Source organism: Copadichromis virginalis, linkage group LG20 (genome assembly GCF_057382275.1).
Source record: "Copadichromis virginalis isolate Kocher_CV1m ecotype Utaka linkage group LG20, C_Virginalis_male_GT1.1, whole genome shotgun sequence".
NCBI lineage: Eukaryota > Metazoa > Chordata > Actinopteri > Cichliformes > Cichlidae > Copadichromis > Copadichromis virginalis.
The window spans coordinates 7,191,488-7,208,660 of record NC_140637.1 but is presented as its reverse complement, the minus strand read 5'-3'; the positions used below and the strand labels follow the sequence as shown (position 1 = coordinate 7,208,660).

General features: G+C 41.1%; 2 protein-coding genes across 6 annotated transcripts in view; both read left to right on the top strand.

Annotated features, from left to right (window-relative positions):
- Nucleotides 1-556: 556 nt before the first annotated feature.
- LOC146684186 (transcription factor HES-2-like) lies at nt 557-1,475 on the top strand. Its single transcript, XM_085444758.1, has 4 exons — nt 557-646; nt 756-851; nt 967-1,054; nt 1,150-1,475. Exons 1-4 carry the CDS (start codon nt 557-559, stop codon nt 1,473-1,475), a joined length of 600 nt encoding a protein of 199 aa, XP_085300884.1.
- Nucleotides 1,476-2,448: 973 nt separating this feature from the next.
- acot7 (acyl-CoA thioesterase 7) overlaps nt 2,449-17,173 on the top strand; it is a 64,209-nt gene continuing 49,484 nt past the window's right edge. For 2 of the 5 annotated variants that reach the window (XM_085442951.1, XM_085442950.1), the window contains exons 1-3: nt 6,699-6,924; nt 7,800-7,917; nt 8,872-9,028. In XM_085442951.1, coding sequence (XP_085299077.1) covers nt 6,761-6,924; nt 7,800-7,917; nt 8,872-9,028 — 439 coding nt within the window. In that variant the 5' untranslated portion in view covers nt 6,699-6,760. Of the gene's footprint in view, nt 2,795-5,873; nt 5,958-6,698; nt 6,925-7,799; nt 7,918-8,871; nt 9,029-17,173 lie in introns of those variants that run through there. The other 3 variants (XM_085442953.1, XM_085442954.1, XM_085442952.1) reach the window with 3 other exon arrangements.

The following is a 17,173-nucleotide window of genomic DNA, read 5'->3' as shown; positions in this document are numbered from 1 at the left end:
AAATTACAAAATAAATAATTCTATAGCCTGTATTTTCTTTCTAGGCATCTCCGAACACTGCGTCATTACGCACCAGTAGTGTTTTCGAAACAAAACAAAATTTAGTTCCATCAACTGTGTGAGAAAAAAATGAACCTATCTTTGTATTAAAACATCATATTTAAAATATGATGTAAAATATATGGCTTAATGAATGGATATTTGATGAATTAGCATTTGACGCGTCAAAACTGAAAGCTTCTTTACGCACAAATTTCCTCAGCTTTTTGGCACAGATTTTGTTTGGTCTATGGATCATAGCGCAGACACGCACCGCAGCTACGCTTGGATTAAAGTAAAAGACAGATGGTTATCTGACTAAATTTGATGCCTTTGTCTTGTTTTCGTAGAATGTGGGTCCCGTTCAAATCGTTTTGTGCCGGCTTGGGGGCGTACCCATGACGCACGGAAACCGACGCCACGGACCTGGATATATACCCCAGTACTTGGCCGTTAGAGGCACAACTTCGCCTATCTTGGTTTTGAACACTACTCTGGCACAAAGTCGACGCTGAAAATGTCTCCGAACATGACATGCGAAGCTCTCCAATCTTTTTCCCCAAAGCTATCTCTTGCCAAAAGAAAAGAAGCTCTTGAACTGAGAAAGGTAAGCAAAGTGGCTAAATTTAGTTTCATTTCCTTAAGTATTTTTTACCGCATACTTCACACATGTTGTAATGAATGAATACTAAATTCTATGTGTCCTTTTGTTTCAGACTATGAAACCGCTAATGGAAAAAAGAAGACGCGCCCGTATTAACGAAAGTCTGAACCGCTTAAAAAACCTAATCATCCCCCTCACAGGCAGAGATGTAAGTTGTTTGAATTTACATTTTCAGTATGCTCACTTTGCAGATGTAACTGACTATAGTCAGCACAGCATTTTGACTCGTACATCTAACATCTTCTTTTCCCTTTTGTCTCCAGCACTCTCGTTACTCCAAGCTTGAGAAAGCAGACATCCTGGAAATGACCGTGCGGTTCCTCGGTGACATTCAACCTGCTAACGCTAAAAGTAAGTTAGCTATGACTTATTTAACCCTTTTATTTCTAAATGTATTAACAACAGATTAGATGAACATCAATCCTAACATTTATCTGTTTTTTCAGGTTCTGTAGAGAATTACAGGGAAGGTTTTAAGGCGTGCCTCAAACGCGTCTCTGTTCTGCTTCCCCAAACCAACTTGGATCCAGACGCACACCAGCGCGTCAATGAATTTGTCCAGCAGTCCATATCCGCCACCGTCACCCCAACCTGCCTGAACTGCTGCGCCCAGACCTCGATGACTTTGCCTCAGATCCATCAGAGACTCTTGAGCATCAAATCCAGCTTCAGCTCCAGGGTGCAGAGTCAGCAACGCAGCAGCGCAGCGGTCCCAAACCATGCGCAGTCAGACTCGCAGACTGCCAGCGCTGCAGTGTGGAGACCTTGGTAAATTTTTTAAGTGGTCCTCCGACAGCTGTAAAAAGACTGTAATGTGTTTAATGTTGGGAATAATATTGAGAGAGCATTACCTGTAAATACACACAGTGATTAAGAGCTTGGATTCCGTGATGAAAAGCAACAATTCATCGTATTGGTTGAGTATTGTATACTCGTTTTGCGCGCGAGTCTTTTGTCCTGTACAAGCTGACAAGTGTAGACAGTCGTGTATATATGAATTTTTTAAAAATCTGCATGTATGTATACGTTCAATATTTAGTCCTCGTCGCGGACTAAGTAATCAGGGGCCATTGAAACAGCCCTGTAAGACCCAAAGGGTCAGTTTATGTCTGAATTTGCACAACAGACTTCAGAGTCCTGAATCTGTGCAGATGAACTTTGTAGACATAAAATGTCTGCAGTGAGTATCTCTGTTGGGGTGTGTTGTATTTTTGCTGTTTACAGCAAATTGTATTGTATATTTTGTACAATAAATGAATAAATAAACTAGTTAGATCTCGCTTTGTGTTTTTGCTTAGACTTTCTGGTCTTTTAAAGGTTTATTGATATGGATCGTTTATTCAGTAATAAAAGGAAAAACGCTCTTTGGACCATGACTGTGATTTTAACTGTAAGGACAGGGGCAGGACAAGGCACGTAGCAAATTTGCAAAGCAAAACTGGCAGTATGAACTGACCTATATTACAGGAAGAAAGCAGACAATGCAGCACCAATGTGTACATAAAAAAACGGAGTTTTTTGAGCTAAAACGTGGCGTAGAGAATTGAATGCATTTTTTTTACATTAATGAACAAAGTATTATATGACACAGTTGTCAGGCAGATGTGAACAAAACTGACGCCACTGGCTGGGACGCATTTTGAGGTCAAATGCGCCCACAGCAGGCAGCATAAAATATTGCTCCTGAATGGATAGTTTGAGAAAGTGCGGTCTCTGCTGCCCCCCTCTGGGCGATTATAGGTATTGACATAGCTGAGGTTTCTGTTTCTCAAACATGCCTTTCTCATTTAACAATTTAGGAAGCTATGGAATGCAAAGGATCTTCTCTGGCTTATTATATCGATAATATAATAGTTTGTTATTTTAGGGCAATTTGAAAGAACAGATTTTGCAAAACATTTAGCAGATAATTTCTACGAGCTCTGCACATTTCCTCTAATCGAGCCATTTCGCAAAGACACTGCGACCACAGCAGCCGGCGGACGCCGGGAGAGTGATTTCCCTTCACATCACACACGAATCTCACTGCAACACGAGAACCATGTCGGCACCGCAGACAGGCGAGGCAGCATCCCCCCTTCAGATATGCAGGTAGGACGTTTAATAAGACACGTTTACACGAGTGCTACCTTCACACACATGCTAATAACGTGCTGCTGGTCGCCAAATGACGAGAACAACGCGGCTACCGGCGTAGTTGCGTGAGAGCTGCTGAGAGGACGATAACCCAGATAATCCGCTTTTGCTTCTTTTTATATTTTTGCGCAGACTCCATCGCCCGAGGCGAGTTCAGCCGCTGGTTCAAGATGTTTGACGTGTGCTGTTGTATAAAATACGAGACGCAGTTTTTTCAGGATGTTTAACGTTCGAGCTTCGTCAGAGGTGCGGACCATCTCAGCCGCGTTTCACAAGTGATGACCTCAGCGCGGTTAGCTCATACAGAACAGGCGAAACACGGCCAAGGACGAAGGCCACTACCATTTTACCCAAAGTCCAAGAAAAGTAAACACTTTATCGCGTGAAAGTTTATCGCGTGACTCAATTTGTCTGGACATTAGTTTAATTAGTCCGCACTTTGCCCCTTTATTTATTTAATCAGATAATGAACAGATGTAGAGCCCAGAAAGCAAACAGCCATCTGTGATAATAAGGGCACGACTGCGACCTATTAAAATACCTTTCAACTGCGCGTAATTTTCCAGAGAATAGGTGGTAGTACTTGCGCCCGTCCGTAGATGGAGCCAAACTTCTCTTGCGCACCTCTGCTATGTCAGAAATATATGCCTACATTTAAAGAAAAGAAAAAAAGGAAAATAAAACATTCCCTCAAGTAAAAACACGAAAAACGACGAAAAAGACGGAAAAAAATGCACAATCAAAAGAAGATTTAAATTATTCTAAAACAGCAACATATGATACTTATATAAGTCACTATGACATCTATAGGACATTTAAATGGTAAATGGCCTGTATTTATATAGCGCTTTACTAGTCCCTAAGGACCCCAAAGCGCTTTACATATCCAGTCATCCACCCATTCACACACACATTCACACACTGGCGATAGCAAGCTACATTGTAGCCACAGCCACCCTGGGGCGCACTGACAGAGGCGAGGCTGCCGGACACTGGCGCCACCGGGCCCTCTGACCACCACCAGTAGGCAACGGGTGAAGTGTCTTGCCCAAGGACACAACGACCGAGACTGTCCAAGCCGGGGCTCGAACCGGCAACCTTCCGATTACAAGGCGAACTCCCAACTCTTGAGCCACAATCGCCCAGTTTTATAAGTTTTATAATCTTTTCTCATTCTTCACTGCTCAGTGTTCAGTTTCTGAGAAGTTTACCACGGTCTTCGGAAGACTTTCTGAAGCCAGACAGTATTAGTATTAGTATTAATGAATCATAACTTCAAAAGTATTTCTTTAAACATTGGGTCTGATCCGCCCCCCCTCGTGGAGGATGTCAAGTATTTCTGGCTTTGCATGATTGATGCGTTGAAACCTTTAGGTGACTGACCATGTGGGAGTAAGTTTCCAGTTACTGGGATGTTGCGGTAAGATGCTAGTAGTTCGATTGGATATGAACTTCTTTTCTGTAATCATGAAAAAATGTAATGTTTACAGTCATAATAATACAGTGATCATCAAAGATTATGGGATTATCTTTAATGATCACAGAAAACAAAGGCGACAGTCACAGGTTGGGTCAGTGAACATATTTATTTAAGCTTATGCTATAAACTCACACTATCTACTTCAGCTACACTACCACAAGCCCAAAACAGATTTAGCCTTGCTAAACTAACATGAAAACCATGTAATGTCTAAAAGCAAAGAGCGAAGAAAAGAATCCCACCAACCACAGGTTGTCACAGACTGATTGGATGATTCACTGTATAAAAGGTGCACTCACTTATCAAATACATCATTCTTCATCATGCTTCAGTGCACCAGCTTCTAGATAAATCACTCACAGAATTCAGTATGAGTGCATATTTTCAACATTTAAGGGCTGAAAGTGTTTCAATCCTTTACAAAAGGATCAATACAAACTATTCAATCACCAGAACGTCACCTTTTGGGCCGTGTGTGTGGAAAAGTCACTGAGAGCCCAGCTCAAACCCAAAATCCTAGTGGTATACTCATCCTGCTCTCTTCTCTCCTTCCTCTTGTTGCTGCACTGGCAAATTCTTACAGAGTTGATGTCAACAGGTTCGTGAGCATTGTGCACAAATGACAGGGAGCAAGGCCAGGAAGTGCAAGTTTATTATGTGAACGTCTCAGCAGGCCCTCTGCCATCAAAGCTTTTCAGAAAAAGTGCCTATTTTAATCAATGGAGTGTAAAATGACTGAATAAATATTTGCAGAGCTAAAATTCAAATCATAAGGAAAATGTGTACTGCATAAAATTTTTTAATAACATGTCCACTTTGCCACTTTACCACAACACTGACTGTAAACACCCAGTATAGCCCAGAGGACGGCTTTTTTTGTTAGTCATTTAGATTGAGGTCTTCCTAAGAAGTTACCCTGACTGATCCATTGGATATTCTGTCTTTGCACAATGATCTTTAACGTCACTGAACAGTTAGAAGTGGATGTATGTGCATTAACAGGAAGTTAGTCATCTAGTTCTTCTTTAAGTCAGCTTCACTGACTATATATCAAAGATGCGCTCCGTCTGATTTCTTCGCTGCAATAAGAAGCTAAACAGGATCCATCAAAGCGCCCTCGTGATTAGTTTAAGAGTGCATTTGGAAGCGTTATGACCTTTATATTGTTGGCTTTCATTTGGCCTCATATCCAATATTTTTTGACTTTCATTTTGGCACTATTAAGAACTTCAGATTGCTTTTCTGCAACACACTAGGAAGGTATATTTTTTCCAACTGTTTGCTCAGAGTTCAGTTTGTTCCTCTCTAGAAGATTCGTACAACGGCTTTGTGAAAAGCTAAAAAATATAAACAATTTATTTTGTGACTTTTAGTACAGAATAGGAGAACACCAAGTGGTAAGACAACATTCTTTGACTTACTGTTTATGCATACAGCGATATGGATGTGTGAGTGTGTTTGGCAAATGCCTGTCTCACGTGGTAATGTAAGTATGCTTGCAGTTAAACACTAGGATGCAAAATCACTTTCACACCTGTGCTGTGATCTTGTTCTGTGGACAGCCGGGAGAGAAATGACACTGAGACCCCAGTTTGTGAAGATAATTCTGTCTTTCAGCCAACATTGTTCTCGACGCAGGTAAACTAAAATAAATAAATAAATAAGAGTTTTTTTTCAACAGGCAGAAGCTTTTGTCTTAGGCACCCATTAACAGCAATATTTTGCATTTTCAGTTAGTTATCATCTATATATCGTTTGTATGTTTAGTCCAGTGGTGCTGCTTCTAATCAGAAACAACGTCAGCGTTTGTGTACTCACCTGTGTATATAATCTGTGTATTATAGATATTTTGGTTGATTTACATGAGTAAACAAGTGATTAATCAACTACATCCTGATTTGGAGGTGTGTAAGTGTGATTTGAAAGGTTTGTGGACTTGGCTTTCTTTATTTTACTTTTTTAAGCCTGCTATTCTGTTGAACATATTAAACTGTATTATGTTGGTACTGGGGTGGTTGTAATCTTGGCCAAGTATCTTCAGTTTGTTTCCTAAATTTCAAAATTTAGTCTTTACTATAGAAAAATACAGTGGAGAAACATTCTCGTGAATTAAGGATCTGAGACAAGTTTCATTCATCTGGTGCTTTGCATGTGTCTCAGGACATCTTGGCAGATTTGTCACTGTCAAACTCTGTCAGCTGCAAGACTCAAACCTCAATGTGATGATGACTTCTTTCATTAGCTAACTCCTGTCTGTCTTTGTATCAGCGGGTCTGCTGAGATCCAGTTTGACTAGTTAATGTGGTTTGAGCGGTAATACTCCATGACATCACTCAGACCATCAACGTCAGATCTCAAAATCTTGAAAGCTGGGTTCTTAGAGCTCATACACAGAGGAAGTAGGTGAGAGACGAAGACTGAGAGCCAGTCCGTGTTTAGAGATGGATTGCTTTAGGGCTCAGCAAAGTCAGGCTTCAGATGAAGTGGATAAGACGACTGCAGTGGTGGAGAAACAGCAACATAGTCAAAGTAAGCAAGTAAGCAAAGATGTCAGGGAGGGTGAGAAGACTGGAGCTTGGAAGTGTACCAAAAATCATCTTAGCAGGTACTTGGTTACTGATGCACACACACCCACACACACAGTCTGTTTTGATCATTTTGTGTTGGTTCCTAGTCATTTCCTACATATGGTGAGGAGTTTTGTGAATTCTAGTAAATAGAAAACTGAGAATTGTCAAGTTTTATGGGAAGTTATTGATCACCTTTCTATTACACAAGGGCTTACTAATGCTGCCAAGCTGCGTATTGTCTTCCTTTTTGTTCTATACACACACACACACACACACACACACGCACATACACACACAGTCTAAATCTTAACCGTGTGTGTCACAGAATTAGTCAGTGCAGTGGCGCACTGCATTATTGTGGTTAGACATTTGTACATTTTGGATTAACAGTGCGTAAAGTGATTACACCAGGTATAACTGGTACGACTCGTTTATCCATACACTGAAGAAGTGGAGCCACTTCATGCACCGTCTGCGATAATGATGCTGTGTTTAAGCTGTGATGCAGTGTGGAGACATGGAGAGCTGCATTATCGGCTTGTTATGTGCAAAGATGCAGCACATGAGTGACTTTCTGGCATTTAAAAAAAAAGTTTCTCATTTTTGTCTTTGTGGTTTTTTTGGACAAAGTTTCATAAAACTAGTGGTTAGTAGGTACTTAACCTTGAGGTGACTTAACATGAAAAACAAGAAGAAAAACATACTGCGTGCACTGCTTGATAACACTATTCGGGAAGCTTATAATACAGTTGGTGATATGTAATAAAAAGATAATGACACAAATTTGAATGTGAATCAGACCGAAAGTCATGGGTCATATAAAGAGCCTTGAGGCGACTGTTGTTGGGATTTGGCGCTGTGTAAATACAATTGAATTGAATCGTAGTAATGCATTCATTAATTATTGCAGGATTATGCGGCCAGACGATGCCAACGTTGCGGGCAACGTCCACGGTGGCAACATCCTCAAGATGATAGAGGAAGCCGGATGCATTGTCGGCACGCGGCACTGCAACACACAGAACGGGGTAAGAGACAACAGCCACTGTCTTTCTGGACTGTGCTATCGTACTGTTGGATAAATGAAGTCAAGGAAGTTCTCCATAAGTTCCTCTAATGTTCATTTTTTTGTAGCAGAGAGGTGTCATTTATATAATGCACTGCAGTACTAAATGTTTCTATTTTTTAGCACCTGAATAAAGAGACTAAAATATGTTGTGAATAACAGTGTTGAAAACTTCTGTACTATAAGTGTGAATTGACAGAAATTAATGCAAGAAACTAAGAAATGATAACCATTACTTTTACAACTCAAATTTTAAAAAAAGTTTAAAAAAATGTGAAAAATTAATTAAAAACACAATAAAGGAAATACAAAATCTCAAAAGGGAGTTATTTCTGTCTAACTTGCAGTTATACTAGCATTAAAAACATATTTATCAAATTAGTGAAGTTTCCATCCATCCATCCAATTCTTCCACTTATTCATTGTACTGGGCTAGGATATAGCCTGCCAATCACAGGGCTGACACAAAGAGACAGACAATCATTCACATTCACACCTAAAACCAGTTTAAAATCTCAAATTAATCGAAACCCTGTGTATGTCTTTGTGGGAGGAAGCCAGAGCACCCAGAGTGAACCCATGCAGACAAAGGGGAGAACACACAATCCCAGCCTGGATTTGAATCTAGGACCTTCTTGCTGCGAGGCGACAGTGCCTCACAGACAGTGACATCTGCAGTTGTACACATCATTAACCTCATTTGGACTATACAACCTTGCTCAGTGGTATTATTTTTATCACTCAGTGTACAGTCATGTAACTGGGGGAATCAACCTCAGTGACTCAGGATTTTAAACCAGATTTTCCCTCTGATCTTCCAGCAGAGCAATTTCTAGATTCCTGCCATTGCAGTCAGATGTTGTGATTATGTGACTATGTGTGTATAAGTTTTGAGTCTGCTGTTTGTCTTGTATAGGACCGCTGCTTGGCAGCTCTGGTTCGGGTGGAGAAGACAGAGTTCCTGTCCCCCGTGTTCATAGGCGAGGTCACCCACGTCACTGCTGAGATCACGCACACCTCCAAGCACTCGCTGGAGGTCCAGGTCAAAGTCATGGCTGAGAATATCCTCACAGGTGAATTGCTGTGATATTCAAAAATGAATGCCTAACCCTAACCCTTAGCCTAAACCTAACCCTAACCTAAATGTAACCCTGTCACTAAAACCACATTTTGAGTCTCAAAAATGCCTTCAAACTTGTGGAGGTGGGCATTTTGTCCCCATAAAGACTGTTGATCCCCACAAGTATAGTAACATTACAATTTTTGTTCCCTACAAAGATATGTAAACATGGTACACACACACACATTAAACCTGTTTGGGAACCGTTTTATAGCATTTTTCAGTTAATGATGAAAGGGAATTTAATTCACACAAACGATTTTAATCCTGCTTAGTTTACAGAAAAACTGTTTGTTATAAGATACATTTAACATTAAGCAAGCTACTTTTGACTGCTCCCTTGCCACAAGGGGTAACCACAGCGGAAAGTGTCATGGCTACTGAACGGACCCACGCGCAGACAGTTCTTTCAAGGAAACAAAAACGGGATTTATTTACAATAGGGATCACCTTAGTGCAAAATATATGTACAGTGAGTTGGGAGGGGGTCCAGGGCTCCAGGGAGAGAAGGGGGGGGGATCCACACACACGCTTCCTCTTCCACTCAGTCACCTCCACCGCTCCTCCGCACACACGCACTCCTCTTCAGCCGCACTCGCTCCATCACTCCACACACTGCCCCACTTGGACAGGTCCGGTGATTCGGTCCAGAATCTACAGACAGAAGGTCAAGGTTAGTTCCACAACATAAAACACGTGTAAGCGATTCTTCTTTGAATATGCCGCGAGCACGAACTCAGGTGGTTCGACGTTCCAGCGGTGAGCTGCTCTGTGCCACTGCCTTAAATAGCAGCTGGGGAAATCAGCCAGATCAGCCGCAGGTGGACACCATCCACAGGGGTGCGTGGGCCAAGAGTGAGAGCCCGTAATGAGCTCCACCCAGGCAGAGAGGAGGAGGAGAGACAAAAAACTAAAACTAACAACAACAAAACCTGTAGCCAGCGTGGGCCAACCAGAGAGACACGGGGACCGTGACAGAAAGATCTGCAATTTTTAATTGACTGATTTTTATGTCCTAAATTTATGTGTCCAGTGGAATCTAACCAGCAGTGGTTAACTGCACATCAGCATGCACATTGATGTAGGATTTCTGCTTCCTGGATGATTTTGTTTGAGTCGCACTACTTTATCTGTGCATCGTTTTTCACCTTTAGCCTCATTCTCATCATTTCAGAGAACCAATGGTATGGTAAACATTGAAACAGGAAGTTGACTACAGAAAGATAAAGTTGACAAACACAGATATACAAATATCTGCATGTTCAGCCTGTACTGTAAAAATTGGGGCTGCAACTAATAATCTTGTGTTATTAGTTGGAACAAGTAACTATTTGGAGCTTTTGCTTGGAAATATCTTAATCAGTTCTCAAAGAGCTCTCTTATTCAAAAAATTAACATGTGACATAAAAAAAAAGCAAACGTGTGTGTGAAAGTTTAGCAGTAAGCGTTATGGTGTAAAACGTGCATAGGTGAAACTTTTTGTCTGGTTATTTGTGCAAGTCAAACATTAGTTTTGTCTTTATCTCTTTGTCTCACTGTCAGGCAGAAATATTTATGAATCGGAATTTATCTCTGTGTTTCACGCGTTATTTCTTAAATGGGAAAGACTTCCTATGGAAATATTTTGTCACTTCTGGAAAATTGGATTACTTAACGATCAATGAAAAATGACTTCATTGTGACATTCCGCTGTTTAACCACAAGAGGGCAGCACATAGTAAGTGGTACTGCTTGTGGCAGCATGAATAATGAAACGCTTTCACAAGGGACTGCATTACGTGCTGTGATGGGGGAACAGAATGTAAGAGGGATGCTGATTTCTAGAGTATTTGGCAACTGATGATGTTTCTAATTCTGTAATACACGTAATACACTTTATTTATATGTGTGCAGGTTAACTTGAACACACAGGCTCCCACAATTCTCAGAGTACCTCAGGTAAAGATGCAGAGACCACTTTGGGTTGCTGTATCTGAACCTTTAAATGGCACGGGGACAGAAGTCTGCCTGTGATAAATGTCTCTACAAATTTAATGTCTTAAGGCACTGTAAAGTATGTAATTAGGGGGTTATCTGTGAGTTTTGGCAGTTTACACCAGGTGCAGTTTTTAAGTATGAAAGAAAAGCAAATTTTAATAGTTGTGCAGTGGTGGTGTCCATCTTTCAGCTGGTGAAACTAAAGACGGGAGGAAATGGAAAGAGAGGCAGATGGAGAGCAGCAGACAGACATATCGATGGGGAAAAAGATAGCAAAGAGAATTTAAGAGGAAAAATAGCAAGAGTAGCGAAGAGATAGAAAGAAGGATGAGGAAAAGGAGGTGTGGGAAACAAAAGAAGTATCCCCTAGACAGCCGTTGCCCTAGCAACAGGCTTATACTGGTTGGTTGGCTGGTTGCTGGGCTGAAAGCAGGTTGACGGAGGCGGAGGCACAGATATGAGGTGACAGGTGGAGAGCAGCATACATACGTGCAGGCACCGGAATGGACAGCCCTCTACAGTGAATGGCCCGTTAGGAAGGACCCCTAATGAGGGGGAGATCAGGAAGCAAGCACATGGACTCGAAGCATTGTTCAGTTTGGTTCAAACATTTCTAACAGGGGAGACATTTTCAATAAAATGGAATCTAGCTTCCATTCCTATATTCACTATTTAGTCACATCAAGTTTGTCTTATAAAACATGCTAAGAAATCCTAATTTGCATTGCAATATGTAATAGGTTTTAAAGCAGTAGTCCACAGTTATAGAAAATGACACAATGCATCTTCTGGTACTTTCAATCATTATTAATTTCTAAATTTTCTGTTCTCTTGAGAGTGAAAAATCTATTACTATACTCGCATAAACAAAGAAAAAGGATTCGTTCTGAGGGTTTGAGTGTAGGTTTAGTGTCAGGGCAATGTGGGTGTAGTGTAAATAAGAGGAGTTGTAGCCCGGGGTGGGAGCAGGCATGGAGGTGAGTTCCTCTGGGACATCAAACTTTGCTACTGAGGTCTCTAGAGGCTGTGTGGGCCAAGCACAGTAATAGAATTAGTTTATATTGTATGCTAAATTTTATGTACAGTAAAAAGTACACTGTTTTCCTGGTTCACACTTAACAGCAACTTATGTTAGTCACAAATACCCCCCCAAAACAAAGTCAAGTCAAAGTTTATTTATATAGCACATTTAAAAGACTAATGTACATCAAAGTGCTTCACAATAAAACCGCAGTGCGGGCAGAACAAAGAACAAATAGTACAATTATACTTAAAATTGCATTTACATGGTGTAGTGCAGGCCGAATGAAAGTCAAACTAATTTGTTTCAAAAGCTAAGTTAAACAAGTGTGTTTTTAAACGAGATTTGAACGATTGAATTGATTCCAAAGTACGGATTTCGACTGGGAGATAATTCCAGAGTCTAGGGGCAGCGATGGAAAATGCACGGTCACCTCTGGTTTTTAAACGAGACCTTGGTTGCATTTGGAGCAGTTGGCTGGAGGATCTTAATGCTCTCTTTGGGTTGTATGGATCAAGGAGATCAGTTAAGTAGCTAGGAGTCATGTTATTTAGAAGAGAAGAAAACAAAAGTACAAAACTGCTACAGATATTAATCATTTGAAGCGATCGAAACCTGCATATAGTAAAGTGAGCTGGCAATGTGAAAGACTTCATTAAACATTTAAAGGAGAGCCCGAGAAGGAGCAGCAGCTTGGTGGTGTAGTAGGTCATATTTACAGGAAGTGGGCCATATTTGTTTGTATACTGTAACTATGGCTGTGCATTTGAGTTGGCGCAGCTGCGAAAAGCCAATGGTTATGCATTTAATGGATCTATTTTTGTCCAAATCTCAGTAGAATACAGTATGCTCAGCTGTGGCCGAGCACATGTTTTTAGTTTGTATTCTTGTTAGATGTGCACTTTTGTGCCTAATTTTTTGAATGCATATTTGGATGTTCCATGCGCACTTCATACATGCATGTGGGTTTTCGTCTGTGTTTGGCTCTTTAAAAGGTTCCTGCAGGGCAGAGAGGGAAGAGAAGATAACGGGAGCAGACATTATTTGCTTCTGTCATGTTGGCTTAGCATCATGGCTCACACAATGTGGCCCAGTCAGACACGGATGCCAAGTGGATGTACCTGCACACATTCTCCGTCACAACGCATGCACGTACCCAACACACTGACCCACGCCCATACACACACGGGGTTGTGCAGGGATGACCTGCATGCATGCAGAGCCTCATATGTAGACACAGAAAAAGAAATCACACACCTACGTGTTCTCACACCCACACTGAATGAGCACAGTTTCCTTCTTGCTAAAAGAGAACACATACCGAGACAGGACTGGCAGGTTTTACATATTCCCGACCAGCTCTTTTCCAAGGCAGAAGATTGATGGATTGCTTAAAACAGGAATACAGAACAAAGGATTTTACCAGTTGTAGACCAGATTATGCACTTTGTGTATTTTCTGGTGTACATCACAGGGTGTGCATTTGTGCAGCCGTGCATGCTTTTTTAGCTCTGTGCAGATGTTAATGTGCATGCTCCTTGTATCTTGCACTCTTTGTGCAAGGATCTTTGCATTTATTTAATATGTATGTGTGTGTGTGTGTGTGTGCGCGCGTGTGTATGTGGAGGAGGCAATCATCCAGGTTCCACAGTCAGTCAGGCAGCATCTCGTCAGGCAGGCCTCAGTCACAGACCCTCAGGGTAAGGCTGCCTACTGTGGGCACGAGCCGTGATGATTGTCCCTGCTGGGGGGATTGCGCATGCGTACTAACATACACATGCACACTCACAGTCAGACCTACACACACTACAGCACGTGCAGATTTGCAGATGTGAGAATACACATACATAATGAAATGCCACACTCTCTCACACACACACAAACACTCGCCACTTTATAGAATGTGCACATACACGCACACACACACATGCACACACACATACACACGTGCGCTCTGTACATTCATATAATGTGCTTGTGCTCAGTCACTCATGGGACTTGCATATATATATATGCAATGCTACTTGTGTTGCACTCTGGCGCACATTCACATGAACACGACATACACAAATCCCTCCTGTTCAACACACATGAGCAGGGAGAGAGCTGAGAGCGCAGCATTGTGGGTTTGATGCTTAAAATGTTGTAACCATGATAGTTCCTGTCCTGGTAGGTCACAGAACTGCACATCCTCAGAGAACATACAAACACATCTAAAATGGATTGTTTTAGCTTTAAATTCAGCTCAGCAACATAAAAAAAAAACGATCATGCTTTTTTTTTGTAATAGCGTAATTGTCATTAATATATTTATATGAAGAAAATATGTTTAAATCTAACACAGAAAACAATATACTTAAAAATACCACACAAAAACCCTTAACAATAAAGCACAAGACTGGTTTGATATGAAGGCATCTCTTACTTTTTTTTTTAAAAACATGATGCTACAAGAAAATGAAGGTTAGTTTAGTTTAACAGGGAGTTGTTTATGTGGACTCACAATGGAGTCTGTCAACTGTGCAGAAGCTTTTTGTCTCACAGCTGGATTTTCCAGATCTTTATTTTGATTGAGAAGAGAGGTCCTCGCAGTAACGATGTTCAATTCAGTGTGCTAAGCACAAACAAATATTAAAAAAAAGTTTACATTGAGTATCAGATAATCCTCACTCAGAAAGCACTGTTAGAAACTCCGCTGCTGCCATGATTTAATCTATTCCTATCAGGCTGTAACATTCCCCAGAGAGGGAATGTAGTATTATTAAAAGTAATGGAGCCTTGGCTGAGCACAATGGAAAATCTGTGGTTTTGATCATGGGGATCAAGTACCAAGAACGATCCCCTCTGCACTGTCTCAGAGCCTGGAACAGGCTGTTCAGGAAGGAGAAAAGAAAACAGGGTCTTTTTTCTGCTTCGAGAGAGAATTAAGGCGAGTGAGTAAGAGACCAAGGGGAGAGCACAGAGGTGAATCAGTAAAAGACACAAATCAAGTGAAATAGCTCATGGTGAAAAAAAAAGGAAAGATATCGGGTAAAGGACAGGAAGGAAGAGCAGGAAAGGTGAGAAATTACACACACACTGAGGTTGTCAGACTGGGACTGCCTAAAAGGTTTTCATTTGAACAGAAAGTGTGAATTTTACTGATTGATGCCTTAAACTTAGATTAAAGGAACTGGAAGATGTATGAGTCATGCTGGAGGGACGTTGTCCCCTACCACCCCCACCAACATAAGCACCCATGTGAGCCGTGAGATCAACACCAAAATGCTCTTATTTCTAATTAAATGTGACACAGCTTAGTGTTTTAAATGCTGCTGCATCTTATGCTAAAATAGTGTCTGTGTAGTACTTACAAAACAACACCTATTGGATTCTTGTTCCATAATGAGGGTTTTTATTTTTGCCTGTCTCTTCAGAAGGTGAAGCTGTCCTTTTAGTGATGTTATACTCCTGTAAGAAGAGCCAAGTGATACTAGTTGGCTTGTATCACGTGCAATGTCCTTTCTTGCACAGGCAGTTGCAATTTTGCACATTAAAGCACTCACTGCACCGCTGCACTGGTCTTCCTCCACTGACACCCCATATATATTGGAGGGGGGAAAAAAAGGTGCCTGCCACTGCTAGGTGCCATTTCTCTCAGCTGTCATAATGCCTTTTACCATTTATGCAGGCCCTTGTTCCAAAGCTGTCACTGCCTGAACTTGAAAAATCATCCCCAAAGTCAAGCGAGATCCGTTAGCGCAGAGTGTAGAAATTTGACAGAGCAGATTTGTGCCCGTGGTTCATGGAGCCAAAAATCTTCCTATTCTGCAATTCGTAAATCCAAACTAAGTAAGCAAGCTGTTCCTCCTGCTAGTTCAGACCCAGCTTTTGTGAGTCTGTAGACACGTGTCAAAATCAACCACTTTTCTAGTAATGGTCACTTTTACATGCAAACAGTCAGACGATACTGACCTTAAAAAGCAACTTAAAGGCTGCTTCAGCTCGTCAGTGGGGCTGTGTCGTCTACGGTTGTACCCTTGACAGTGGGTAGTGATTGGTGCCTGCCTACAAAGAACAGTCTTAAACTTAAGTGTTTAAGGTATGTGCTAACTAAAAATAAAGACAAAATGATAGTTTATTAAATTTTAATGAAATTTGCAGATTGTTTCGCTGAAGTTTAATAAACTCCTTGCTATCTAAAATATAACAGGACACCGGAGTAAATTCTCGAGCATCTCACACTTCTGATGATCAGTTGTTTGCTTGATGTTTATTCAGCTGTGTAAAAACTTTAACTTTAATCTCAGCCAAACCGATTCACTCAGGAACAAATAAAATACTAAAAAAAGCCAAACAAAAACATAACAAGTTATCTAAGTGACTTATATATCATGTTTAACCTGAGTAGCGAAAGACGGCGGTGGGTTTGAAAACGATATGCCAGGAGTCCGGTGTTCTCACGGGCTCTAGTGAGCCTTTCCCCCAGCTAGCTATCGTGCTAGTGGGTAACAGACGTCTCCGAAAACGTCGGAGCGCTTTTGAAAGTATGTGGTGTCTTGATAAACTGAGCAGATATTTGAAGTTTACACAGCTACATTCTCGCCTGAAAATATGTTAAACTTTATTTTGTGACCCAAAAAGAATAATAAGAGTAATATTAAAACTAACTAGCTGTTGGAAACTGAGCTGTGTCACTACCCGATCCGTACCGGAAACCCGATCGGTACCCCGCATGCGCAAATCTTACGTCACTTCCTCTCTTTGCCAACATTGCGACATTCAATATATTTGAATGGTACGGTTAGCGCCCAGTTAGCTCCTAGCATTTCTCAACAGCTCTGCCTCCTTTTCGACTGCCCGGGACATTTAAACAATGGATAATCCGTATACAAAGAAATTCATGCTTTTCTCCTCAACAGAGAGCGTCCCCCGATTGAGCAACAGCGCCGTAAAATAAGAAGAATGGCGCCTAATTACAGAGTTAATAATGCAGACTTTGTAATATCTCACGTGTAGATTCATCAGCCAGATTAAGTGTTTACTGACAATTGACAGTGATAGCGCACATCATCATCACTATTCCAACAATCCTCTCCTCACAGACAAGCATAAACACAC

Coding starts and splice junctions, on each gene's coding strand:
- LOC146684186 (XM_085444758.1), top strand. CDS start 557: ATGTCTCCGAACATGACATGCGAAGCTCTCCAATCTTTTTCCCCAAAG. Junction 647..755: donor AAGCTCTTGAACTGAGAAAG/GTAAGCAAAGTG, acceptor CTTTTGTTTCAG/ACTATGAAACCGCTAATGGA. Junction 1,055..1,149: donor TCAACCTGCTAACGCTAAAA/GTAAGTTAGCTA, acceptor CTGTTTTTTCAG/GTTCTGTAGAGAATTACAGG.